This window comes from Perca fluviatilis, chromosome 1 (assembly GCF_010015445.1).
Source record: "Perca fluviatilis chromosome 1, GENO_Pfluv_1.0, whole genome shotgun sequence".
NCBI classification, from domain to species: domain Eukaryota; kingdom Metazoa; phylum Chordata; class Actinopteri; order Perciformes; family Percidae; genus Perca; species Perca fluviatilis.
In genome coordinates this window covers 39,014,302-39,042,102 of record NC_053112.1, presented here as the reverse complement: position 1 = coordinate 39,042,102, position 27,801 = coordinate 39,014,302, and the positions used below count along the sequence as shown (strand labels likewise).

Sequence of the window (27,801 nt, the reverse complement as noted above, 5' to 3'; positions counted from 1 at the left end):
TCAGGTTTTAAATGTCTTTTTATATTCAGTAAAATCTACTTTAATACACTTTGAAACAAGAGTACAAGAAAATAGAATATACTTCAAATGTTGAATATACAAACAGTTCAGTCTGAACACACATCTCTCTCCATCTTTCCTCTTTAGACAAAAATATTGAAATGTAGGGGGGCAGGGCCAAAAAGGCAGTACAAAAAATAAAAAAAAAAGTATGCTGGCAAATTGACCTTCTGTTTTAAGTAAAGTGACCTGGGATCCATAGTGGTTTTATATTTTTCGCAGCCATATTGCATAAACTAAGGATTTTCATTGCATTTGGATTATTTTTCAACAGATGGCAGCATGCATCAGCTCTGAGTCACATTTCTTTGCATTTCCATGTAGGGTTGTGAAAAGAGCAAACATTTGTCAAAAAATTAAAATAATGGAGAAATAGCCAAGACCCTTAAGTCAAAGAAGTCTGAAATTCAAACCTTGACATTTCCCCAGACGCCGGCGAACAGCCCGATAGTGACAAAAGGAACTAATAATATTACAAATATTAGTTCTACTAGTTTCAATAATACTGTGCTTGGTACAAGGTATCAAAACACAAACAAAACAAAAAAAAAAAGAATTCAGCTTACTGTTCAGACAATACATGAAAAAGAAAGTCCAAATTAAAAAACTAAGGCTGTCCTGTTAACTTTAGCTCTGTAAACTGTATATAGTAGAGATATATATATATATATAAATATGTACATACATGACCATTTTCTGTCTGATAACGTTCCTTCTGAGAGCTTCTCGCAGCTCCACCATCTCTTTCTCTAGCACTCACGTAGCACCAGCCACACTTGATCTGCACAGTGATAGAAGTAAAAACTAAAAAGAATAAATTGCTGGTTTTCGCATAATCTGTAGAGCCAAGATATAAACAAATGGTCTCTAAAAAAAGGCTTCATTACACCCCCAACTGTGTATTTTTATTTAATTTTCTTTTTAAATATATATAGTTTGGTTAATTGTAATTATTTGCCTCATTTTGTAGTGTTTCAGCTTCTTTCTTTATTTTGTATTTTTTTTTTAAAAAAAGGTAATTTTTTTTGTAACGGAAGTCAGTGATGGCGATTTGAGAAGCCATTGGTTGTAGTGATCGTGGTTGGTCCCTTCACCGTTCCCAACCCGGCCCTTTACGCTCGCCGTGTTTTCCTAGGTCGCGTACAGCACAGTTTGAGCTCCGTACACGACCCCTCGGCGAGGTTTCTGAGGACCGGCGTGGATCGGTAAAGTTCTGGGAACAACAGGGAGGATGTGAAGACAAGTTCCGGACTAAAAACAGGCCTTTTGGGAGTCTTTTTTTTTGTTTTTTGTTTTTAAAAGTCTCTCACAGGCTGCTGCTGGTTATTACAAGAGCAAAAAAAAACGACGTCCGACATGTACGAACTGACCGCTGAAAATAGGGTGCTTTTCAACACTCGGGCACTTCGCTCTTTATCGCCACGTCAGGCGTTTGCAGTTGGATGACCACCTCGGCGTCCACGGCATCCGACTGGACGTTCGGGACCGTTTTGGGGCTCCCCTGGTTCTTCTGGATGGCCATTGTCACCGGCAACTGCACGGTTTGGAGCTGGACGCCCGCGGCCTTCAGCTTCTCCATCGTGACTCCTCCGGCGGCCGGCGCTCCTATCACGAGCTCCGAGCCGTTGACCACGACGGAATTCACGATCCGAGGGTGCGGCGCCATCGCGTGATTGGCCCCCGACACAGTTACCACCCCCGCCCCGCTGCCCGCCTGCGACACCACTAGAGTCTGTTGTGGCGTGGGCACGCTGAGCCTCATCACCTGCGCTCCCGGGCCGACGTTGACGGGCGCGAGGGCCCGGACCGTCAGGGGGCTCCCGAGGAGGCTGAGGCCTGCCGGGGAGCCCCCGACGCCGGGCTTGTTGGAGGTCTGGAGGTGACACTGAGCCAACTGGTGCGCCGGGATTGTGATGATCTTGGCCAGCTGGACGGTGATCTTGTCTCCGTTCTCGGCCGTGGCCGGGATCATGGTGGGGATGGTCTGGATCACAACCTGCCCAGAATACAAAACAAACTACGTTTAAGAAAGACTACAAGCCAAGAATGTTGCATGTAAACATCTACACGCCCATACAGACATTTCTGCAGGGTTTGCCAACTTAAATTTAAGACAAATGTTAAGAACTGTTTAATACCACATGGCATGCAGTTTAATACCGGTCTCACAATCATAGAAGTATGAAAGTATGATGGAAAACAAGACATTTCCAGCAGTATATAACAATAATTTCCTCATTATCTATTGAATTAAATGAATGCGACATGGACCCGGGTAAGCAGGAGAAAATGGATGGATGAATTCTTAAAAATGATGCATTGCAGTGTGGCCGGGTTAGCTCAGTTGGTAGAGCGGGCGCACATGTATGGCCCAGGGTTCGAGTCCGACCTGAGACGATTTCCTGCATGTCATCCCCCTCTGTCTCCCCTTTCATATCTAGCTGTTCTTTCCATTAAAAGCTGAAATGCCCCTAAAATAGACACTGGTGCGTTATGGTCCGTGAGGGTCATGCGGTAGCTGCAGATCCCCTGCTGTGTCAGCGGACCACTGTCCACGTGTGCACACCTTCTGTTGCGAGTTGGCGTTCCCGGCAGACGAGTTGGTGAGGAGGGTGGTGTGGCCGGTGGCCCCCGTTGTCCCTGTGGGCTGCTGCACGGCAACAGTGGAGATTTTCTGACCCAGCGAGGTTGTCATGACGACAGGCACCTGCATTGCCACCCGCACCGTCCTATAGATGAGATAGGCAAGACAGCACACAGGGTCAAAAGTCAATACTTACTGTTTGGGAAGTTCGCCGTTTGCATAGGGCTGCTCGATTATGCAAAAAAATATAAATCACAATTATTTCGGTCAATATTGAAATCACGATAATTTCACACGATTAGTTGACATCTGGAAAGATGTTGCAATTATTGAATTTAAAAAACAGAAGAAAAAGTTACATAAAACAGTAAAAAATGTAAACTATTTTTTTTTTTCAGAAGACGAGAAAATAAGAGTTTACTTGCAAAACATAATGAGCTAAATAATAGATTTTCTCAATTATTCGGTTTTTGTGATCATTGGGAGCCAAAATCATAATCACGATTACATTTTGATTAATTGCACAGCCCTACGTTTGCATTAGCAGCGTTACCGTGAGAACCCCCTTCTAGCTGGGAGTCCTCGTGTCTCTGCAGGAGTCTAACCTGGGCCCGGTGGCGGTAGGGATGATGGCCGTGTGCGACTGCTGGATCGGACTCCCATCCGATGCTCCTGAAACGGACACTATCCTTTGTATCCCCGCCACCATCGCCGCTGCTGCTGCTGCGCCGCCGCCTCCCGCCACGGTCCTGCTGCCCGCGGCGACCGTAGCGTAGGCCGCGTTGGCCCTGTTCCCGCCTCGCAGGATGTTGGGCTTCTTGGAGGAAGACAGCTCGGCTTCCTGCAGCAGCATGTCTGACGGAGGCGCCACGCGCTCGTAGGATGCGCTCTCCGGGCCCGTCAGGTCGTCGGGGTAGGGCATCTCCGCCTTGTCGTCGTCGATGATCACTATGTTTTTGGGCATCTCTTTGAACTGGTAAACCAGCCGCTGGCCCTCCACCTTGGCAAGGATGCCGCGCTGGTAGTAGTATCTGAGGGAAAAGGACAATCAGGATGGTTATGATGCTCCACCCCTCCCCACACACACACGAAAATAAGCGATAACGTTGGACATCGCGATAACGATATTCCTGAGATAAATGAACAGATATTAAAGTGTACTGTTCTGAATTTCTGCTGCTTTCAGTATTCTGCTAAGATACAACATACATGTTGAATTAAAAAAAAAAAAAAATGATAGGAAATAATTTCTTTTATTAAACAAATTGAACATTGAATTGAATATAAAAAGGCAGTTGGAGTGCAGTTTTCTAGGGATATTTTTTTCTCTGAGTGGCTTTCGCGATACGTCGCAGCCTTTCGCGACATGTTTATTGATATCAATTTACAAAAAAATATGAAAAACGTGGCCGGGTTGACTCCGTGGGTAGAGCAGGTGCACATATACTGAGAGGCTTGTGCCTCGACGCAGAGGTCCAGGGTTCAAATCCGACCGGTGGCGATTTCCTGCATGTCTTCCCCCTCTCTATCTCTCTCCCCCCTTTCTCCCCTAGCTGTCCTGTCGATTAAAGGCGGAAAAGGCCAACAAAAAAATAAATAAATAAAATGAAACGCCTACCTGAGTGCCCGTCCCATGGTCTCATAGTTCATGTCTGGCTTGTTCTTGTGTTTGCCCCACAGCTTGGACACCGCCTTTGAGTCGACCAGTTTGAAGATGCCCTTCTCCCTCTGGGTCCACTTGATGTACCTGGGACAGGTGTTCTTGTCCTGGAGGAGGTCCAACAGGAACTCCCATAGGTAGGTGGTGCTTCCTGCTGGATATCAAGCAAAGTTGATGCACTGCTAAATAGTAACCCAAAATGCTTTGCACATTATCATGGCAACATATGTATGTCTACATCCGTGTGTATCAGAGCTGGTAGCATTAGTACTGTTGGGTACCTTTCCCTTCTCTTGGTTTCTTCTTGATGCCCAGGTCCAGTGAGCCGTTGGAAATAGTTGACTGGTGCGTCTTTGGCTTCCGTCCAGCTGTAACGAGGAAGTTACAAATAGGACTTAATCACTTGCTTTAAAATCGCTGAATCACTGACTTCTGCGGTTGAGTCTACCACTAGATGGTGCTCTTGGATCATCTCAATAACAGTGGAACTCAAGGTTTTGGTTTGAGGTTTGAGGCCTGGGCTTGTGAGGTAAGGTTTAATTACAGAGCTGCCAGATGTTTCCCATATAAATGTTTACAAAAACAGTTTGGTCTTTTTTCCAAAGCTCAACTCCCCACACTGCACAATATGGTGCTCACAGTGGGCCTACAATCGCATGAAATAAAGTAAAAAAAAAAAAAAACTAAAACTACAAGCTCTTTGTGTCTACCTCTCCTCTTCCTGACGGGCTCGTAGTCTGGCTCCGGGTCTTCCATCTGGGTGCCAATATTCTCATCATCGTCCTCCTCCTCGCAGTACTCCTCCGTCGATATCTCCACCTCGGTCTCTGTAATCATGTCGGGACGCATGGCGGCGTGAAGGAAGTCTGGCGTCACAATGCAAGGCGGGATAAACGCTTCTGGGTGGAGGAATTAAAAGAGGGAAGGGTTACAATTGTGCTTTGAAACGGCATTTGGAAGTTGTATTAACGGTCTGGTTGATGAGAAATGTCCCTAGTACATTAGAGCTTACGGAGTAAAGCAGGGATGCAACTAACGATTATTTTCATAGTCGATTAATCTGTTCATTATTTTCTCAATTAATCGGTCTCTAAAATGTCAGAAAATGGTGAAAAATGTGGATCAGTGTTTCCCCAAACGCCCAAGGTGACGTCCTCAAATGTCTTGTTTTGTCCACAACTCAAAGATATTCAGTTTACTGTCACAGAGGAGAGAAGAAACTAGAACAATATTCACATTTAACAAGCTGGAATCAAAGAATTTTTACTTTTGTCTTAAAAAAAATGACTCAAATCGATTATCAAAATAGTTGGCGTTTAATTTACAAGTTGACAACCAATCGATTAATCGTTGCAGCTCTAGGGTCAAGTTTCCGATGGAAAAGTTAAAGTTCAACATGGTCTATTTGATAATGTTGGTCCCTTACACCAGGTGTTCAGCACTGACCAGAATCTATTGGGTTAACTAATGCTCTTAAGGTTAAGAAAACCGATCCAGAGAATCCCTATGATTTTCCATAGGGGCTGTGAAATCGCCGCAAAACTTTACTTTGTAGCTTTAAAAAAAAAAAAAAAAAAAAAAGTATTTAAGCTGGAATACGTTACTTTCTGCACGTTCAAAACGACAGATAAAAGGCCGACCGCGTTTAATATTTAACCACGCGCCACCATACAGATGAACACAATTATGTTGAGGTAATGACGAAACGTCAACAAAATACCAGCGAGTTAGCGTGTGCGTTACCTGGGCTACGGTCCTCTCTGAGGCTGGAAGGTGAGTCCATGCGGAGCAGAGCCTCTGCAGCCTCAAAGGTCTTGTCAGAGCAGTGAACACCGGTGCCATGGACAGAAGCCTCCACTGAAACACACAGAATCAATTACAAAATAGTTTAGGAAAAAATAAAAATAAAAAAAGTTACTGGTTAGAGCCCAGTGGAGTGTTTTACTGAACTACACGAGTTACACTTGATCAATCCCCACAGGGAAAAGCAGTGTGCTGCTCTGGGACAATACAACACCACTTTGCTTTCCCATATCTAAGCTAAGAACACATTTCCTATTTATTAATGTAATAATTTCCCAAAGGAAAAAATACTACTAACAACTGTTTGTCACTGCTATCACACTACCAACACTGCATAATGCTGCACACACAAAAAAATAGAACTATATGGCGCCCCCTAGTGAAAACAAATTCCCAAAATGTTCTATCAATTTCAGTAAACAACACATTCACTCTGATCCAGGCACAATATGACTGGATGTCAAGTACAAGCGCTTCACAGTAGGAAACGTCTTCATGATCATGCCTCTATGTTTAACTAGTTTTTACACTGCACCTTTGGCTCCTGTTTGATGTGGCAAGAAACCAAGCTTGGCTCACGATACTGAAGAGTGACATAAGGAACGTAGTCCTTATTTGCTATCTCAAATATGGAAAGACACGGCACGAAAAAAAGAGACAGTGCTGTTTGAATGAAAAAGGGATTCGGCGATGGAAATGGTACGTGGCCCCATCTGGGACCCTGAGAAGGAACCCAGGAGGACACCTGCTGTCGGTGTCAATCACTGGTGGGAAACGAGACCCCGTTCCACCCACCCTGTCCATGTTTGGCTATCTCACTGAGGCAACAGGCACTGCATAGGGGAGAAATGGGCTATCTTTAGATTGTCCCACTCATTCAATCCCTCTTACAAACAAACAGGACATGCTAGTAACCGTCACAGCAGAGACCCTATAGCTTACCGAGCTGCCCTTGAAAGCCGGCAGCTGTGCTGTAATAAGACCACCAAAAGGTGTCAGGTCAAAGAGCTGCAGCTTGGCTTGACCTACATAACCACATACAGTATCTACTTTGGCCATTTCTGGTCTGTCCAAAATGTTAGGATTTTGATCCATCCTTAATTACTGAAAATTAAAACATTACAAAACATATTGGAATGGTAACACAAATGTTCCTTACATGTGGGTAGCATATAATAAAAGCATTCGAATGTATTCACAAGTTAGAAAAATACCTATTATGAAGCTATACTACAATGTAACGGCGCCAAGAAGGGCAGCAAGTCCGACAAAAAGTAGTGCTGCCTCTGATGACTTCCGTGTTTACAGTTCTCATCCTTTCCCTCCAGTTCTCTTTGAAGAAGCTCACAAATCCTCTTGTCACTCAACCACCGCCTCACCTCCTATTGGCTCATTCCCCGAGTAACAGCCCGCCCCAGGTTAAATCTCATTGGACTAACTGCTGCGTTCTAAACCAGCGCGCATGCTATTGGGGTAAGGGGCAAGTCCATCAACAACACACCACGCCCTCTCCGTACACAATGCTTCCGCCATCGAAATGGGACAAAAATACTTTGAAATTTGCACACACACACACAAAAAAAAAAAAAATAGGAGGTGGAAACGACGAGGTTTTTTTTTTTACAATGCATTGTTCAACAAAAACTGTTAAAACACAAAAAGTGTACTTGCGGGTCAATGTGGTCGAAGGCTGAAGCCGCACTTGAAACAATTAACTACCAACGTTACAAGGGGAAGAAAGCGAGCGAGCCAGGCCACCCCACGCTTCAATCGGCAGCTGCACAACCCGATAACGGAAACCACGACACAATTACCAAAACCTCTGACATCGGGAAAGTGTCAAATGGGCCCGCCACACCTAAAATTCACAGAAATACAACGCTATGGTGCTTACTTTTCAGTAATCGGTTGGTTGAACTGTGATTCGGGGACCATGGTGTGAAGCCTGTTATTGCACACAATTCCCGTAAACATAACAAACCAAGCCAGCCACTGTTAAATACTACGTACGTCAGCCGTAATAATACCAGGGGTGATAACTGACAGCGTGTACCAAATTCATGCCACTAAAAATAAACCCACATGTCCTTCCGACTCAAGACAGCGTGGCAAAGACGTAGGAGAGACAACATCTTTACACTTCCTGGTTGTGCAGAGCCGATCTGCAAACCGTTATTCCAGCTCACACTGCGGTGGGAAAAAAAAAAAATCTGCTCCGACATGCAAAACACACTTCGTGCAGATGGCGATCTATTTGTGCAGACTGGCAAGCTCTGCGAAAGTTTTTCACCTCTTAAACCGGGTCGGTACACCGTGTAGCAACGCCATGCAGGTTGCTACCAAGGTGATCACTTCCTGATTGCCCTCCATTACTTCACCACACTACTCAGCGGACTGAGGCGCAGCTGTCGAGATTAAAAACACAACCCGTACATTAAAGTTAGCTCCCGGATCGAGGTTAGAAGTACATAGAGCTACGTTACCGGCTCTGATGAGTAGATCGAGCTGGTTTTCGTGACCCTCATGCTGTAAAGTCGCCATGTTTTCCCCTTGCTGCAGATTCACATTGACTTCTCGCTGAATTGTATAGGAAGCCACTAGCTCAGATCACTCCGCAGCTAATGGGAAATCTCCTCGAATTCAACAGAGTCAGACTACAGCGTCAGAAAGGTATCCCTCCGCAGCCGACACAGGAAATCCTTCCTTCGCCCTCCCTCACTTGCGTGAGTGAGTACGTCAAATAAAGCTGTACTGCTGTGATCACCGTTTTTCAAATTATATCACTGAAGACAAAAAATCATTACATTTCAATTACAGAACAAAGTTGCCGTTTGCACAACAAATTGACTGATAAGAATGCTAAACTTCGACAAGGCATTTCAGTTCAGGTTGAAAACAATGAACAACACCATGTTTGGTAAGGACTGTGATTACACATTTGATGCTCTGTCTAAACTATTAGATTAGAATGACTTCACAGCATTTATTTTTGTGTGTTTTCTATTGATTTGACTATTTTTGTACAAGCCAAATGCACTCAAACAAAAGTGATCAATATATTACAGTTTAGGTCATTATCAATTCCGTATTTTAAATGGCTTCTTTTGCGATACTGAAATACCTGTGAGGAATATACTGTAAGTTGTGCAGGGCAAAGTTGATATTAATTACTACTAAACTACTAAAGTGCAAATAATCTTTATTTTTTACAAAATATTCTTTAGGTTTGCTATAACTTTGTGTGAAATATAATTTAAGTTCAGAGGCAACATTAAACTTAATTTCCTAAACAGAATCAGAAGTATTAGAAATGTAGGTTGACTGACATGTGCTTTACACGCAGCTAGCACTTCTATAATGTACAAATGCTTTTTGTGGAAGTGTGGTAATTACATCTACAGCATTTTCAAATTTGTTTTATTTGTGCACCTGTTCTTTTGTTAGGTGTCATTGTATTTGTGTTTCTATGAGACTAAACAGACCGAATGTAACGAATTACATAAAAACGACAACAATCGTGTATTTCAAGATGACTGAATATGGAGTAGGCCTGCACGATTCGGGGAAAAATATGAATCACGATTTTGTAGCTTAGAATTGATGTCACGATTCTCTGCCACCATTTTTTTCTCACAAAGTGTAGTGTTTATTCATGAACCATGACAAAACAAAACAAATTGGCAGTACTAAACATAAGATTGTTTTTTGGCACCTATAGCACATTGCGCATCACCACAAGCCTGTAAACATAGAGGCTTCAATGAATAAAGAAAATAAAGTAAATACTAGCCATTTAAGTACAGTAGGCTACCAAAAATAGTGACACATAACACATTGAACTAAATATGGCCCTGATACAGGCTCTATCTGAACATGTCTTTACATAATTAAAACATGTCAATGTCAAATGGTTTCAATAAATTAATTGAAGAAAAAAAATAAAATCATGAACAGGGGTGAATTGAGATCGTGATTTTATAACGATTTATCGTGCAGGCCTAATATGGAGTGATGCAAAAACATTTCCTGGTAATTCTTATTCTGCTTGCAGATACTTCTAATTAAGATTATGTGGAAGTGGAGTTTAAGGATGTAATTTGGGACGGTGTGAATAAATGCAGCTTTCATTGGTTCAAAATACTAAATTGTCTTTCAGTCTGTTTCATACTTATGAACACTGCACTGGATTGGACACGAGGCACAATTAATAAGGGATTAAGGGATGATTAGAGAGGTAATACTGGATACCTACTGTATATCGCTGTTCAGGCAATAGTTACGGTCCAAAAAATACCCACAAGGTGGCAGTGTGTGAACAGTAACCCTCACAGCCTACTGCCTCACACTGATGCTGGCAGCAGAATCATATGACAAATATGCTGCATTTCAGTCCAACCACAACAAGCAGAAGCAACACTGTAAGCTGGAATTTATGAAACCCATGTGTGGACCTTCTATCTCTATCTAGATCATCATAAGATTTTCATTACATGTTCTAACATTTCTAATCCCTAAAGAAATGTGTTAAAATGTACTACAGACTACAGGCACACCACAAAAACAATATTTTGAAAACGGTTTTTGGGAGATGTAATAAAAACAATGGGTGAATTTTGATTTGGTGGATTCAGTACTAGGATGTAGTCAGGGAAAAATTAACCGCCTGTTTCAATTGATTTGCCACTCTGGCCGTGGCACCAGCTGAAATCTTTTCAAGTGTGTGAATGTGAACCATGGCTCTTTATAGAAAGCTTAGGCCGGTTACACACTGCAAGCGTCGCGCGAGCGTGTCAGCCGCGTGGCGTGTCCGTTTATAGTTCGGCTCCCATGTTAACAGGTTAGAGCTTACACGCTGCCGGCGTGAGACGCGTGCTTGCTAGAAATAGAACCGACGCCTATTTTTCACGCGAGCGTGTTGGAAGCGTTTCCAGGCAAAATAGAATAGGAAAATAGGTTTATATGTCATTTAGACACAAATGCATATTAATAAATGACATCTTGATGTTTGAAAGTCTAGGTTTTGACATCAATGTAGATATAAATGTAATACAAAATTTCAGAGAAAAGATTTTCAAATATTGCACCTGTCATACAGAACGAAATATTCTGTAACATTTTGCAGTCAATACTGCCGACGTTGTCTTGCTTTAATCAAATCAGTAGGCTATATATAAAGGGTAGGATAGGCTATGATAACAACGTAGTGTGTGTGTGTGTGTGAGTGACGGTCCAACATCAGATAGGCTATATAGGCTCTTTACAGCTACACAAAGTTGTTATAAACGGACAGCCCACTCACCCATTTTTCAGAGTTTGAATCTGTCGGCGCTATGTCCCGAGATCAGCCCTCCCTGTACCTAGCAGCAGGAGCAGCGCCGCGTCAGACACGCTTCTGGTGTGTAGGACACAGAAAAATCCACACAGCTGACACGCAACAGAAACGCCACGCTTGCGCGACGCGTGCAGTGTGTAACCGGCCTTAGTCTCGCATTGCCAGACCTTCCTCCACAGCGCTGCGGAGGAGGGTCTGGCTAGTCAACACAACATTCCGGGATGGGAGGAAAACATGCTCTGGTTTATTGGCATTTCTTTAAACCAATCACAATCGTCTTGGGCGGTGCTAAGCGCTAGACACAATGACGGTGCCTCTGGAAAATAGCCTCAGGAAGGAACTTGTTTTGGTGGAACATGTACGTTCAAAGGTTGTTTTAGTCGTGCAACAGAGAACTCAGATTGGACAGACAGTCTAGCTAGCTGTCTGGATTTACCCTGCAGAGATCTGAGGAGCAGTTAACCATAGTCCTCAGAAATCCACCAGAGTTTAAAATGCCAACACAAAGAAAGAGGAAGGTACCAGACATGTGGCCTAAAAAGAGGGACATCCGGCGGAATTTCCGGCAGCACCTGAACTATCTCGGAAGTGGATCGCATCAATATAGACTATAGTAAGCTTAACCTATCAACCTGATGGTTAAAGCAAAATTATAAATAAACAAGTCTAGAGCTAATGTCTTGTTTCTGAAACATGCAGCACATAAAAGTAAACGGAAGATCTCTTTTTCTAATAATCTGTCGTAACCCAGATGAAATGGGAACGGTGCACCAACAATGGTAACGGGATATAGAAAAACAGGAGACAAATTTCTCAGCACCTTGGGTAAAAGAGGATGCTTAACGACCAGGGATTGTTAGTGGAGTGTGTCATCTATGCACTAACCTACAGTGCCAAAAGGAACAATATGAGGGGACATTACGTCCAATTTCTGATGAATACAGGAATATTCAGGTCTCACCTGGCTCCCCTTCAGTCTCCACCTCCTGCTCATCGCCCACTTCCTGCATCAGGTAGGCCTCGTCATCACACACAAACACCTGGGCTGAGTAACCTTGCTCGTCGGCCATGCCGGCGCCGGGTACCTCCTCCACTATGACTGCTGGGTAATCCTCAGCCTCCTCTCTGTCCTGTACTTCTTCATAGGGCTCCTCAGCTTCACACTCGCCTTCTACCTCCCCTTCAAACTCCAAGTCCACCTCGCACTCTCCCTCCTGCAGGATAAAAAGGATTGCGGTTCGAAAGAGAGCGAGGCAGTCAAAAAAAAAATAACTTTTCAATAAGAGAAATAAGACAGATATGAGAAAAGAAGGCAAGATTCTGTTGTGAACTGCAGTTGCCGGATTAAGCAGAATCTATAGCCGCTTTCCAACCAGGTAGTTACAGGAACATAGTTATAGGAAAAGTCCACCTTTAAGCAGTTCTACTAACTACTCTCCCCCAAAACCGTTTTTTCAATTTGTATTCGCACTGGCCAAGTGGCCATAGGGACTACAGTGGGGATAAGGGAGTAATGCAAGCACGGCAACGGTCTTTATAGCGTTAAAATCAGAAAACAAATACACCAAAAAAGTATGAACTACATACTAAATCTAATGTATATAGCATATTTGTCATAATTTAAACAAGTCTCCCAAAGAGAAACGGGTATCTCTCTCTCCCCGCCTCTGCAGGCTGCGTGTTGTGTGTGTGTCGGACAGCGAGGTTGTCAAGCCCGCAGGGCACACTTGTGGAGATTAACTCCGAAAATGTTAACAGTTTATTTCTCGCCTAAAACTTTGTCAGAAGTGAATTTAGTGATGAATAAGTGGTGACAATTGTTAAAATTGTCCCGTTGTTGGTCTGTCTGTAACGGAAACTCGACCCTCGTTGATCTAGGTCCCTATGCTGAAAATGGAACAGCGAAAAGACCCTGCCCTGAAGTAGGAGCTGAAAGAGTTACAGGAACTGCAGCCAGACGAACTTAAAAATCCCCAAATTGGTCCAGTCGGAACACGAAAAAAAAAAAAAAAAAAAAGTTCTAGGAATTTTATGTTCTAGGAACTGCAAAAATCCCTCCGGTCGGAAAGCGGCTTATGGTTCTGCGGGGGCTCTACGCAGAGCTTACGTTGTAGTCTACGTAAGTGGCCTGAGGTTTATACTTGTGCGCTGGTGTCTGCGTCGTTCTAGCGTATCTCGTAGGGGTGGTACGGTTCATGAAAAAAAACGGTTCAGAGCGTGTGTGTGTGCCGCACAGTTCGACGCATGCGCAATGTAGCCTCGTGCCCGTCAGGTGCCCGTATGGGACTTCAGACAGTGTGTTTCCCTTTCGCGCGAAAGAAGAGGTGTGGACAAGTTACCAACAAAACCTGCAGAGAAAAACTGCAAAACTTTTCAGGCCGTCCTGCCAACCTGTATACATTTTAACATCAATGTACTGTAACATTTTTTTCACTCTAAAGTCGCTGAAGCGGCTGCTGTTTCTCTGTCGGCTCTCTGCAGCGGGCGGGGCTGCTCAGTTCTCCCCGCGACTGACGCACGCACACACACACATAAACACACACGGTGGATGCAGGAAAAAACGGAGAGGAGACGTATACAGGAGGACCTGACAGCTACGCTCGTTATTGTAAGTGCAATGATAAGTCCAAGAAGTACTTTATCAAAACGGTGTGACTGTGTGTCCCAGCCCAGGCCAGAATAGGAAATTAACTAACAATGTAAACTGTTTTTATGTTTAACGTATTCTGACTTATTCAAAAGACAGAGCTTTAAGAGTTCCTCCCTTTTTCTTTTAAAGCATACATTTTTGTAAGAGCTACACTGAAGTTGGCAGTTTGATAAATGCAAGTTATTTCAATTGATATTCTGTAATATTTTAATCTTCATGTGCTAAAAGGCACATAAGTTCCTGTTAATGGCAATAGACATTCTCCTTTTTTTGCCAAATAAATGAAAAGCTTGTTGTAATCATCAATGTCTTCCCTCTTGCTGTATCAAAATCTTACCTAGCTTTCCTCAGAGATGGTCCCAATAATGTGCTTAAAGTCAAGACAAATTCAGTTTGTGCATGATATAGCCTAACAATATAAGTATTTAATACTGTATGCTACATTGTGGATAATTAAGCTATATATCATATGCTGAAGTATATTTCTGGAGTGTTAAAGATTAAAAGAAAAAATAACAAGAACTGTACAGAACCGAAAAAGTCGGTGATTAGCTTCGGAGCGAGTACCGACTCTAGAGGCGTAGACCGAGAAACAAAGTGTCTCCCCTGTGATTTCTGACCACGGTCTGAAAGCTGGAGCAGGAGAAGTTAACCCTCTCCTTGATTTCATGTCGTTTGTGGAGAAGGAAAACCAGGAAATGAGTCGGGGGGAAATGCAACGCTACCAAGCCACAGCCGAGTGGACCAATCACAGGTGTTGCGGTCTGCGTCGCCGCGCCATGTAGTTAAATTGTTTGAGAGGTGCACGTCAGGCTACGGCATAGGGTCCGTATCTACACGTACCTACGTGCGTACCCATGGCGTGGACTTAACGCAGGAGCACAAATTGGGCTTTGCTCTTGCTTGTGTCTGACCCACCTGCTCGGGGTCCTCTTCAGCTGCGACATACTCCACCACCGTCCCACCAGCGTCGACCAGCACCACTGAGGCCATGACTCATGCTCCTCAAGGATCCGCGGTCACAGCCGGTGATTAGCCACAGCACCTCGTCTGGTGGACTCACCCGGTTGGGTGAATAAAGGCCCCTGGAGAGAGAGAGAAGACACACTGGGTAAACAAAACTTGGTTTAACACAATAAGGTCTGTGATGCAGATTTGGTCAAAACGGAGTTTTACGGTGAGTTTGATGATGACAGAAGTCAGCCTATTTCCCTAGGTTAGCCCTGGGTTGTGTGTCCTTGATCGAAACAATGAATGCGTACCACCTCCAAAGTTGTTGTTGTTGTTGTCTAGCTGACCCCGTGCTTTAATCCTCTCCGGCAAAGCCCACGTCACATATTTCTCCCAACGATGCCAAACCTTTTCTTTAAATCATCATGAAGTCCAGTTGCTTGAACATTGGAAAATCTTCATTGCTCACAATTAACAACCTGAACAATTCTTTTTAAAAGGAAAAATCACCTGGCTTAAATGCAACCAGCCCAAACCTTCCTCGATATGTCCCAGCTTTAGACACAGGCTTCATAAAAGGCCGGGATCTCTTGTATCTCTTCCATCTCTTTCCAGCTTTGTTCTGCAGGAAGTGCCTGTCTGCTATTACAGGAAGAAATGTACTGACAAGAAGCCAAGCGAGTTCCTTAAACACGCACACAGTGTCGAGTGTGAGATCTAGGCAGGGCAGACTGGAGCCATGGTAACAGTTGCTAGGAACCACAGGGCCCTCAGTCCCTGTTCGGTGCTGCTCTGCGGGGTGACAACAGGATGTGAGACAAAAGGAATGCAGGAGCATGGAGAGGCAGACAGATATACACAAACTGCATGACGCTGTTCAAACTGATGCTCCACCTGCTCTGCCTTTACTCAGTTTTTAAAAAAGCTGACTTGGCCACTGACCTACTGGGATTTGATATGTTGTTACACTGGTGAGTGTTTACAACATGATCCCTCCTTGGAACAGCAGCGTGTGTGGGATTGTATTCAGACAGATAATCTGAATATAAAGACTAAAGAGAGGGGTGTCTTTTTTGGCCTTTTTAGTGTTAAAAGTGAAACATATTCAGGGCTCCACACTAACTTTTTGCCTTGGTTGCACTGGTGCGCCTAACTTTTTTTATTTAGGTGCACCAGCACAAAATTTAGGTGCACCCAAATTTTTCCTCGCATCGCTGTAACGCTGAATGGCGATACACGATATATAGCTCTGTATTTTTTCACAAAGTGGGCTAAATGTTCAGTTTTAAGTCAAAGCCACTTTTCACAAGCTCTTTTATTAAAACAGATTGTGATTAAAATAAAATGCAAAGACAGGGTTTTCTTTACCAGTTTGAAAATATACAGCTGCAACAGCTGAAAGTTATCTAAAATAAATAGCCTGAGAAAGCTCCTTCATAAGCTTTCAACAACAATAACAGACTGATTAAAAGAGAGAGGACGCCCGGATAGCTCAGTTGGTAAATATAGAGGTTTGACTCCGACCTGCAGCCCTTTCCTATATGACAGGCATGAAAACGGGTCAGGGGTGAAAAAGGTGAGAAGGATATTACCCCTCTAGGGGGGTCCGGGGGCATGCCCCCCCCGGAAGAAAATTGTAAATATTCCATATTTTAAAGCATCAATCATCCCCCCACTCTCTCTCCCCTTTCATGTATTCAGCTTTCCTATCAAAATAAAGGCCAATCGTTAGTGGAGAGGCAGCGGATGCGAGGACGTTAGGTGCACCGGTGCGACCTAGGAAAAATCTTAGTCGCACCCTTACAAATTTTGGTCGCATTTGCGACCAAATTGGTCGCACTCTCGAGCCCTGATATTGCTTGAAAATATGAACTAAAAAGCATAAATCCAACCTGTCTCGATTGCCCAAGTATGTAAACTAAGCAGCCTAACAGTGGCATGTCAGAATTAAACACGTCTTACATTTTACTGATAATACTGGGACGAACTACCTCCACACTGCAATACATGAACAATGCTTTTCTACATGGATCATGAACTGGTGAGGATGCTGATATTTGTGTAGGACATGCAGCGTTGGCATGATATGGATATATGTATGTAGCCATCAAGTGGATATTTAAGATCATTCTACAGCTGTTCACGTTTAAAGCACAACAGCTGGAGACGTTCAAAAGTCAGCCAGAGACGTTTCTACGTCTAAAGGCTCTGACACACCAACCGACGGCCGACCGTCAGGAGGAAAGGCAGTCGGACTGACTGCCTCCCCGAGTTGGTCAAAAAAGAGCCTCGGAACACACCGAAGCGACGCCGACTTGAGCGTACGTTCTGCGCGAGACGCAATACATCTCCATAACAGCAGGCGGCGCTAATCTGTACTGTCGCCCAAAAAATGAAAACCGGCAGCTGATTGGACGAACGTGTCACGTGGGTCTGGCTTCTCAGAGGCCTTTACGGGTATAACATTAGCTTTATTATCTAGCTAGCAACAGCTGATAAAGGTCTACAAGCGACAGTTGTCATTTCAGACAGCCAATTCCACATTTACCAGCTACAAATACTAGCAGTTAAACTATCTACCTCAGTCTGAAATCAAGCACCCTTGTTTTGAAAATAATTTCAATGGTCAACTGCATATGTGTTGTGTATGAGCGGAAAGCTTAACAGGCGTAGCAACAGTAACTAAGGGAGGCGTTTGATCGGGTAAACTGGGGGTTTGAAATTCTCACTGCAAATTCTCTACTTCCACAAATCAGGAGAACATGAAAGTGTGCATCCTTATTCATATTGGTCCAATTCCTCCCATTCTCTGCCCTCTCATTTGACATTTGCCTTTGGATGCGTTTGGACCTCTATGGTTTGGATAGTCTTGCTTTGCCAGACCTTCCTCCACAGTGCTGTGGAGGAGGGTCTGGCTAGTCCACACAGCATTCCAGGATGGGAGAAAAACGTGCTCTGGTTTATTGGCATGTCTTTAAAACCAATCACAATCGTCATGGGCGGACCGAGTCACGGTACCGCTGCAAAATAGCCTCGGCAAGGAACTTGTTTTGGTGAAACGTGTGTACGTTCAAAAGTAGTTTTAGTCGTGCAACAGAAAACTCAGATTGGACAGATAGTCTAGCTAGCTGTCTGGATTTACCCTGCAGAGATCTGAGGAGCAGTTAACCATAGTCCTCACAAATCCACCAGAGTTTAAAATGTCAACACAAAGAAAGTGGAAGGTGACGGTTATCCGGCGAAATTTCCGGCGGCAACGGTGCAATCCCGGAACGGGAACGTGGTTGATATAGACTATGGTTTGGATGACACTATGTTTGACACTTTATTTTTAACATGAACAAGGTCAAAAACGGAACAAACTCCATTCTCCTCATCAAGCACAGCACATCTCCCCACTTGTACTGCCAAGGCAGCCCAACCTCTGCTTAAAGATAATCCCATACAACATTCTTCAAATTCTTCTGTACAGACAAAGACAAGGATTAGAAATAACAATAACTCTCTCACTGACACTTCCATTTTTTTCCCGTGTAAAATTAATGACACATTTCAAAATAGCCATAACACTGAATGTAAAAGCCATTCCATGCAAGATCCAGGGCATGAGGATAACCCACTATTTTTTGGTGAAATTAATACTCATTTAAATTCACTAAAATCGAATCAAATTATAATAACTGGAGATTTTAATACAGTTTTAGATACACATAAGGATCGCAGTGGTCTACATAGATTTAATAATCATCCTCATGCACTTAGGGAAATTCAAGAAATGGTTGCATCATTGGATCTCGTTGATATCTGGCGTTTACTAAATAAAGATATGATGAGGTATACATGGCGTAGAGGAAGACAGGCTAGTAGAATCGATTATTTTCTGATTTCCTTTGCATTGGTTCCTAGAGTGCTAAATTGTTGTATTGGGGACAGCTTGAGATCTGATCATAGTCTGGTTACATTGCTGATTGATAATCTGCAATGTTCCAGAGGACGAGGTTACTGGAAGTTTAATGTATCGCTTTTAAATGATGATTCATTTGTTAACATTACCAGGAGATTTATCAAGGAATTTTTCGAAGATAATGAAAATTCCTCTAATCCACATAATGTTTGGGAGGCTTTTAAATGTTCCTTTAGAGGACATGCGATTAAGATGGGATCAATCAAGAAAAAAAGAAACCTAAAACAGGAACAAGAACTTGCGGACGAAATAAATGAACTACAACAATTATTAGATAGAAGTTATGCAATTGAAATAGAAATATTAATTAAAAGAAAACAAGATAAATTGGAGAGTCTTTATCAGGAACGGGTAAACGGAGTTATGCTTAGGTCACAAGCTGCTTGGATGGAGAAGGGAGAGAAGTGTACAGCACATTTTTTACGGTTAAACCAAAGAAACTTTGTTAAAAAGAATATTATGAGTTTATATAGAAATGATGTTTTGGTTACAAATCCACAAGAAATATTGCAGGAAGAATTTGAATATTTTAAAGCTTTATATTTTAATGATGCAAGTTCGGAGCCCCTTAATGGTGTGAATGAGCAATATTTCCCTTCAAACAATGTCTCTGTACTTTCTACTTCACAGCAATTAAGCTGTGAAGGCGAAATAACAGAGCAGGAGTTATTGGAAGCAATTAATTCATTTTCAGTTGGTAAATCTCCTGGTATCGATGGAATCCCAACCGAGATGTATAAGATTTTCTTTACAGAAATTAAAAAACCCTATTAGAATCTTTCAATTTTTCTTTTTTACAAGGTATTCTATCTAACTCACAAAGAGAGGGAGTTATCTCAATACTCTTAAAACAAAATCCTGATGGGAAATATAAAGATCCCAAATGGTTAAAAAATTGGCGGCCATTGACCTTGCTTTGTTGTGATACTCGTATTTTAACTAAATGTATTGCTTTAAGAATAAAAAATATAATTGGAGATCTTATAAAAAACAATCAGACAAGTTTTATTAAGGGAAGATTTATTGGAGACGGTTTGAGACAAATACTGGACACGATAGATTTTTATGAGAACCATCAGGAACCAGGATTATTGTTTGTTGCTGATTTTGAAAAGGCGTTTGATAAAGTACAATGGAAGTTTATAAAACAATGTCTTGGCTTTTTTAATTTTGGGAATAATTTAATACAGTGGTTTGAAACTCTTTATAATCATCCTGTTGTCGAAAGTGATCAATAATGGTCATATATCAGACACTTTTGTATTAATGCAAGGAGTCCGTCAGGGGTGTCCTTTGTCGCCATATCTTTTATTTTATGTATTGAAATTCTGGCTATTAGAATTAGGAATAATCCAGATATACCGGGTTTATTTCCAAATGGGCAAGAGATTAAGCTGACAATGTATGCTGATGATGCTAGCTTTTTCATAAAACCAACACAATCCACTTTGGAAGGATTAATAAAAGGAATTAAATATTTTTTCAAAAATATCTGGATTGAAACCTAATTTTGAGAAATGTAATATTTTGAGAATTAGGACATTAAAAAATACCAATTTTATTTTAAACAGTTCGGCCCCTGTTAAATGGATTAATGGAGAAGTTAATATATTAGGGATTTATTTACCGGACAACTTTAAAGAAATTGTTAAATATAATTATGAGAGAAGGATGGAGAAGGCTGATAGAATTTTACAACCTTGGAGGGGAAACTCTCTGACAATTCAAGGAAAAGTAACTCTGATAAATACATTAGTAATTCCACAATTTGTTCACTTATTAATGCTTCTTCCTTCACCTAGCACAAAATTCTTTAAACAGTTTGAACAAAAAATTTTCAAATTTATATGGAATGATAAACCAGATAAAATTAAAAGGCAATATTTATATAATTCTTATGATAACGGTGGACTGAAGTTAAAAAATCTTCAAATGATGGACTGTTCCTTGAAAGTCTCTTGGGTGACTAAAATTTATCACAACAAACAATGGATTACGAGCCAGAGATTATATTCAGCCTTTTCCTTCTTTTCGAATAATTTGTTTCCTTTTTACCAATTAAAAACAATACATATTGATAAACTATTTCAAAGTAGTTTAAAAGAATTATCACCATTCTTCAAGGATGCACTGAAGGCTTGGTTGAATTTCCAGTACTACCCCTCAGATACAATTCAAGATATTCAGACACAGTTGCTATGGATGAATTCCAAAATTATGGTTGGAGACAGGCCATTGTTGTGGGAGGAATGTGTTAAAAATGGGTTAATTTTTGTCAATGACCTTTTAGACTTATCTGGAGATTTTATTTCTTATGAAAACTTGAAAACATTTTTTAGCATTTCTCTCGACGGGTTACAATTTAACCAGTTAATTTCTGCAATTCCCCAAATTTGGAAAAAGAAATTGCAAAATGATAAGAAGAATAAATTAATGGTTTGTCTCCCACCAATAAGATGTTTAAAATGGTTATCTGGTGCAAAGATAAATAAAATAATATATATTTGGAAAGTAAATATCACAGGCACTGCACTTTTTCCACACAGAACCTGCTTGTTTTGGGAAGACGAATTTAATGAACCAATTTTGTGGAAAGATTACTTTAAAACAATTTATAGAACTACAATTGATTCATATTCCAGAATATTTCAACTTAAAATCTTTTATAAAATTATTGCAACAAAAAAGTCTCTGGTTAAGTGGCAGATAGAAAAAGACCCTTGTTGCAGGTTCTGTGGGGATGAGGAGGAAGACCTGATGCATTTGTTTTATTTTTGCCCGCATGTGGCTAAATTTTGGACCAAGATACAGATATGGTTAAGGTCTATGGATATTGTTTTGCGAATCACACCTCAGAATGTTTTGTTATGTGTATATGAGGGTAAATGTAATCACTTTTTGAATATGATTGTTTTGATAGGTAAAATGTTTATTTTTAAAGCTAAAACTACATCAAATTTATGTATAAAACACTTTAAGAATAGAGTTTATCATCAGCATATGCTGGAAACAATCATAGCAACAAATAACAACAGAATAATTGAACATGAAAAGAAATGGAATGTTTGTTTACTTGAATTAGAGGATTGATTTATATTAATTTTTTTTTTTTTTTCTTTTTCTTTGTTGTTTCTTTATTTTGTTTGCTTTGTGCTTTTTTTTATTTTATAGTGTTTTTTTTTTGTTAAAACACTACGAATGTGGAGTTGAATGTGGTGGTGATTGTGGTGTGAATACATGGGAGGGTGGTAGGGGTGGGTGGGGGTGTTTGAAGCTTGTTTTGTCTTTGTAATTCTTAATTTGTTCTATGTATTAGATTCTAAATAAAAATTAAAAAAAAAAAAAAAAAAAAGATCCAGGGCATTTCTAAATTTGTCCAAACTGACCATACAACAACGTCCTCGAACATGGTGTGACTGAGGTGTCAGTGGGACATGCTCGGTTAGTCTAACTGCTGTATAATGGATGAGCCATGCTGTGCTGGTGTTTCCTCCGCTACTGAGACCAACATGCTATCAGCTCGGATGGAAATCCTCTGTTCGATTATTCAACAGCGTGGAGCAGACACTCATCTACAGCTGTATGTTCTGTTTAGGAGGGGCTGCGTTAATTCAGATTTGCAGTATGCATGCAAGGGTTATGTGATACACCCACATGTCTCCCAGAAGGGCATCTGACTGGCACGTGCTGCTCCAGAGTCCCAGGAAATCAGGTACTTTACATACTTTACTCCCCTCCAATCTCTATTTCTTCTTATCCTTCCATTCTAACGCTGTTCGAATATTTCATACTTCACCTGTTGTTTAATGCATGTTATTTTCTGGCACAGACACCAGCTAACCAAAGAAGGGTGTGTACATGTGCTGCACTATGTGCCGTTACTTTGCCGTTAAACTGACAAGTTATTATGCAAGCTCATGGAAGAGTTGGAGATTGTGACACACTGGGTTTTTGTAATATATCCAGGCCATCAAAGTCATTTCATTAGAGAGTCAGAAAGAGATAAAGTGAAAAGGTCAAAGTTAGGGCTGGGAACCAGGCTTCAATACACCGACCAAAGTGTAGTATAAATAATATTAATATATACATACACACACATTACACACAGAAACGGGAGTCACGTGTGTGTATTTTGAGAGGCTTGACTACAGTGTGCGTCTCATAAGTGTAAAGCAGGTGAAAAATTTAAAAAATAGATTGTACCGTAATGTTCTAATGCCTTTATGCAAAAATGGATTTTATAAAATTGGTATCGGGAGTATCATTCAGGAACCGGTATAGAAGTCAAGGAATCGTACTGGCACCGATATGGGAATGTTTTGAATGATATCCAGCCCTAGTCAAAGTGCAGTGTCTTGTGTGCCAACAGAATGATCTGGCACTAAAATGACGACATACATCAGTATGGAAATAATTGCAGCGCTGTGTATGTTCTTTCTCCCTTTAATGCTATTCTTTTTATTTAGTTCTCTTTGTTTCGTTTCTATCCTGTCTTTATTCCCACTACTAAGATGTTAAGATAACTCATCTCAGTGGACAAATACAGACAAGCTGCACAATACAATTTGCAGGATCACAAAGTATGAAACGTGCACACTGTAGGCAGAGATTCCAAATGTGTGTACACACACACACACACACACACACACACACACACACACACACACACACACACACACACACACACACACACACACACACACACACACACACACACACACACACACACACACACACACACACACACACACACACACACACACACACACACACACACACACACACGAGTTGAGTCTCTCAAGCAGGATTTGCAGGTTGAATTGATTCAAACAGGTATTACAGGACCTGCTGGACGACTGCGAACACGTGGCTGCCTGGTCGTTTCTGAGCTCAAACATAAATGAGTCAAGAGGCTGCACTATTACCATTGCGACACACTAGTTAATTCAAAAACTACCAGCAAGTACGTTAATGTCATGTTAATGAAAGAAATTAATATTTAAATAAAGTCAAAAGCAGTCAATGTGACCTTTTCACTTCTAAAAATGTGCTACAAGTCATGTTGGTATTCCAGGAATTGAATATATTTCTGCTGCAATGAAAGTATATCCTGGGATAAGAGCTACAGCTACATGTCTCAAATGCATCAAATCCAGTTCACTTTTAACCTTTGATTACCAGGGTGGAAGCACACGAGTAGCTGGATTCTTTAACAAATGTTGTTCTGGTTCATGGTGCCGTCAGTAGCAGTCTCATGACTTTACAAAATACAGCAGAGTCATCCTGACAGGACAACTTTGCCCACTATGAAATCTCAACAAACGCATCAAGACTAAAAAAAGGGAAAACAGTCCAAGGGAAAAGCCCAAACTTGCCTTGCCACAGAAAGGTTGATGCCAGTCAAAATGCAAGGCTTGCATCTTCACTTTGCTGCTGTTAAAAAATCCACAAAGGAGGAGAATGAAAGAATGATGCATTCTTGTCGAAGCAAAGGAAAGCAACAGGACTTTTTGGCACCTTTCTCTCTCTCTGCCTGTCTCTGACTTTCTCCCACACCTCCTCTCCGTCTGTCTGACATCCATCTGGCCGTCCATCTCCTCTCTCTGCCTGCCTGCTCACTGTCTGCCTGTTCCCTGGGTGGAAGGAACCTCTCTGAGCAAGTCAGCACTTCTCAGACCCTGCCCTGAGCTCAGATCACATGACAAGGGTGGAACAAACACACACACACACACACACACACACACACACACACACACACACACACACACACACACACACACACACACACACACACACACACACACACACACACACACACACACACACACACACACACACACACACACACACACACACACACACACACACACACACACACACAGTCACATGATCTTTCAACAACAGAGCTTTTGTTCCAAGTAACTGGGGCTGCTAGTAAAGATACAACGCCCTGCCTTGTGCCTTGCCCTCCACCAACACACACATGCACAGACACAGTAATGACACAACGAGCAAATGAAATGGCAACCATGACCTCAGGATTTACTTGACATCCACCCATACAGGCACACACAGGCAAGTCTGACTATAATTCTGTTGCTCCAGTGATATGGTCATGAAGTGGTGTATACATTCTCTGCAGTGTTTTAGTGTCTGCTGTTGAAATAAGCCAGTTTGTTCTATAATACAAATTTGTCTTGCCTAATATTTTAACATTGAGATACTTAAGAGGGGTGGGGGAAATGGCAGCCAATTGTGTTACTTAACTATAGTCTCACACATTACCAACACCAACAGATAAAATGTACTACATCACGTCTTAAACCTTAGCATGTTAAGAGTATTACAGGAAGCTACAATTGAATAAAAAGTGTGCAAGTTTGGAAAAATGAGCCTTTAACATTACGCTTAGTGCTGAAACAATTAGTCCATTAATCAATTACCTGATCGACTGAAAATTATTTGCCAACCACTTTGATAATCGATGTATCCATTGAGTCCTTTATCAAGCAAAAATGCCAAATACATACAGGATCAAGCATCTGAAATGTGAGGAGTTTTCTTTTTCTTTGTTTTATGTCATTGTGAATTACAGAGCTGATCTTATTTCATCACAACCCTCTGCAGAAATTCCAGTGGAAATCAGCAGGCCTGAATGTCAAAATAATGATATATTATGAAACATTCAAAATGACAAAATTAATTATGAGGGTTTATAGAAAGTGAAAATAAAATAATAAGGAGGTGTAGTCCATAAATGACCATCAGCCCCCAATGATTGCATTCCCTTCTACTCTACCACACCCACACTCTCTCTTACTGATGGATGTTGTCCCCCATCATCCATCCATCTCTTTGGTACCAATCCCTCTTTTCTCGACAGGCCTCTCATAATTTAGCCCCATTACAGGGCTGAGCAAAAGGCAGCCTAGTCAATCATTTACCAGCACACACACACACACACACACACACACACACACACACACACACACACACACACACACACACACAAAAAAAAAAAAAAAAAACAAAAACAACACACACACACACACACACACACACACACACACACACACACACACACACACACACACACACACACACACTTCAGTAGCCTATACAGCTCACACTGGACACCGCAGGTCCAGGCCCCTGGCCACTGTGAACTAAACAACGCTACCTCACCACACACAATCAAAACTGCCTCTAAAGCACAACGACCAGTAACTTAAAAAAAATAAAAATAGTACTGTGCTACACTAGGACATTACATGATGCTAATTTACAGTGTGGTCAAAGATAGGTAGAGAGGTAGGGGGCGGTGCAGAGGAAAATTAAAAGACACAAAACACAAGTTGAATGTTTGATTAGCTACATTTCTGACATTTTGTATACTAAACAACTTGTTAAAACATCAACAAGAAAAAACTACACTTTCCAAATAAACTAAACGAAATTATATGGGAAAAAAAAAAAAAAAAAAAATAGTACTAGAAGGGTAAATCCTTAAATCGGTTATTATATATTCGAATTTTTCAACAAGCAATGAGAAATTTGAAAAAGCTACAAATAAAAACAGCACGCCACCAGCCTCAATGGCCTACTTCTCACCACCTGATACTAATGTTACATCACACAGCAGGGTTACAATAATATGCACTCACTTGCTATGCTACAAAGCCAATATAGTTTCAGTGTGTTGACACAAGGCTTGTTTGCTGGTGATAATACCTCTGACATAGAAAGCAGTGAGGTTAGATCCAAAATCAGAGTTATCCAGCTCACACAGCTGGCTGTCTGTTTGCAATGCTTACAAAAGAGAGATATGAAAGACAACAGCGAGATGTCAGGCATGTACACAGGGGGAATTCAGTGTTGCAATGATACCTTTGCTCTTCGCCAGCATTATCAATGAATTATTAGCCAGCGCTTGCATCACTTACATGTATTCTTTTACATTATATGCCGAGCTGGTCAATGAACTCTAACGCATTTCGAGAACACGTCGCACACAAAAGGCAAACTGAATAGAAAGAGCATTGGCATGAACTTGGCTAACGTTAGCTAGCTAAGTTAGCATTGTGGAAAAACAAGCTGTCAGAAAAGAAACACAACAAACCATGTGGCCATTGCTGGCTAATGTTTGCTCAGCTCACTTACCGTGAAATTCTGCTCGCTCCTTGCTGGTAACCAACTTAGTTGACAGGCGGACGCCAGCTACTTCACGTTAGCAGGCTGGCTAATGAGAGTTTGCTCTGTGTGTGTGTGTGTGTGTGTGTGTGTGTGCGTGTGCGCGTGTGTGTGTGTGGTGACAACCAGAGACAACTCTCCTCCTCTTCGCCGGACGGCTCTGCTCTGATCCCGCTGCTGCTGTCGAGTGTTCAGGCTGGAGTCCCGCTGCTAACGCTAGCTAACTTAGCGTTAACGTTAGCTGTATTCATGTTTAGCAGCCTCCAGACAGAGGAGTAGAACATCCTCGGTGTTCTTGGTGTTAACATGTGGGACAGTAAATAAATAAAGAAGCAAACGCTCGGGTCAGGACGGCGTGCTTCTCTGGAGACTGACTGAAGTCTCTAACTAACTCTCCGCTTGTTCAGGCCAATTACACTCGTGACGTCACGCCGTACAATAAACAATCGCCATAATAAACCTTATTATGAAAAAAAGAAAAGAATAAACCCTATATATCCATGTAAACTCATCCATTTCAGTTTGATTTGTTTAATTTCAAGTAAAAAAAAATAAATCCTAAATGCTTCCCTGTCCCATCAGTTATAAAGGATACTATTTGTGTCGT

The 27,801-nt window shown here is 41.7% G+C and overlaps 1 protein-coding gene across 8 annotated transcripts; it reads right to left on the bottom strand.

Annotated features, from left to right (window-relative positions):
• On the bottom strand, positions 1-27,576 carry LOC120560082 (ETS-related transcription factor Elf-2-like). Of its 8 annotated transcripts, none has more exons than XM_039802192.1 (10): positions 27,165-27,576; positions 15,008-15,174; positions 12,401-12,653; positions 6,048-6,161; positions 5,015-5,203; positions 4,586-4,672; positions 4,263-4,458; positions 3,250-3,675; positions 2,627-2,789; positions 1-2,056 (listed from the first exon to the last, which is right to left on the bottom strand). In XM_039802192.1, exons 2-10 carry the CDS (start codon positions 15,080-15,082, stop codon positions 1,451-1,453), a joined length of 2,109 nt encoding a protein of 702 aa, XP_039658126.1. In that variant the 5' UTR covers positions 15,083-15,174; positions 27,165-27,576; the 3' UTR covers positions 1-1,450. The 8 variants fall into 8 exon arrangements, with proteins under 8 accessions (XP_039658126.1, XP_039658163.1, XP_039658141.1 ...); XM_039802229.1 differs by having other exon boundaries at positions 4,263-4,455; XM_039802207.1 differs by lacking the exon at positions 27,165-27,576 and adding an exon at positions 24,522-24,668.
• Positions 27,577-27,801: the final 225 nt, after the last annotated feature.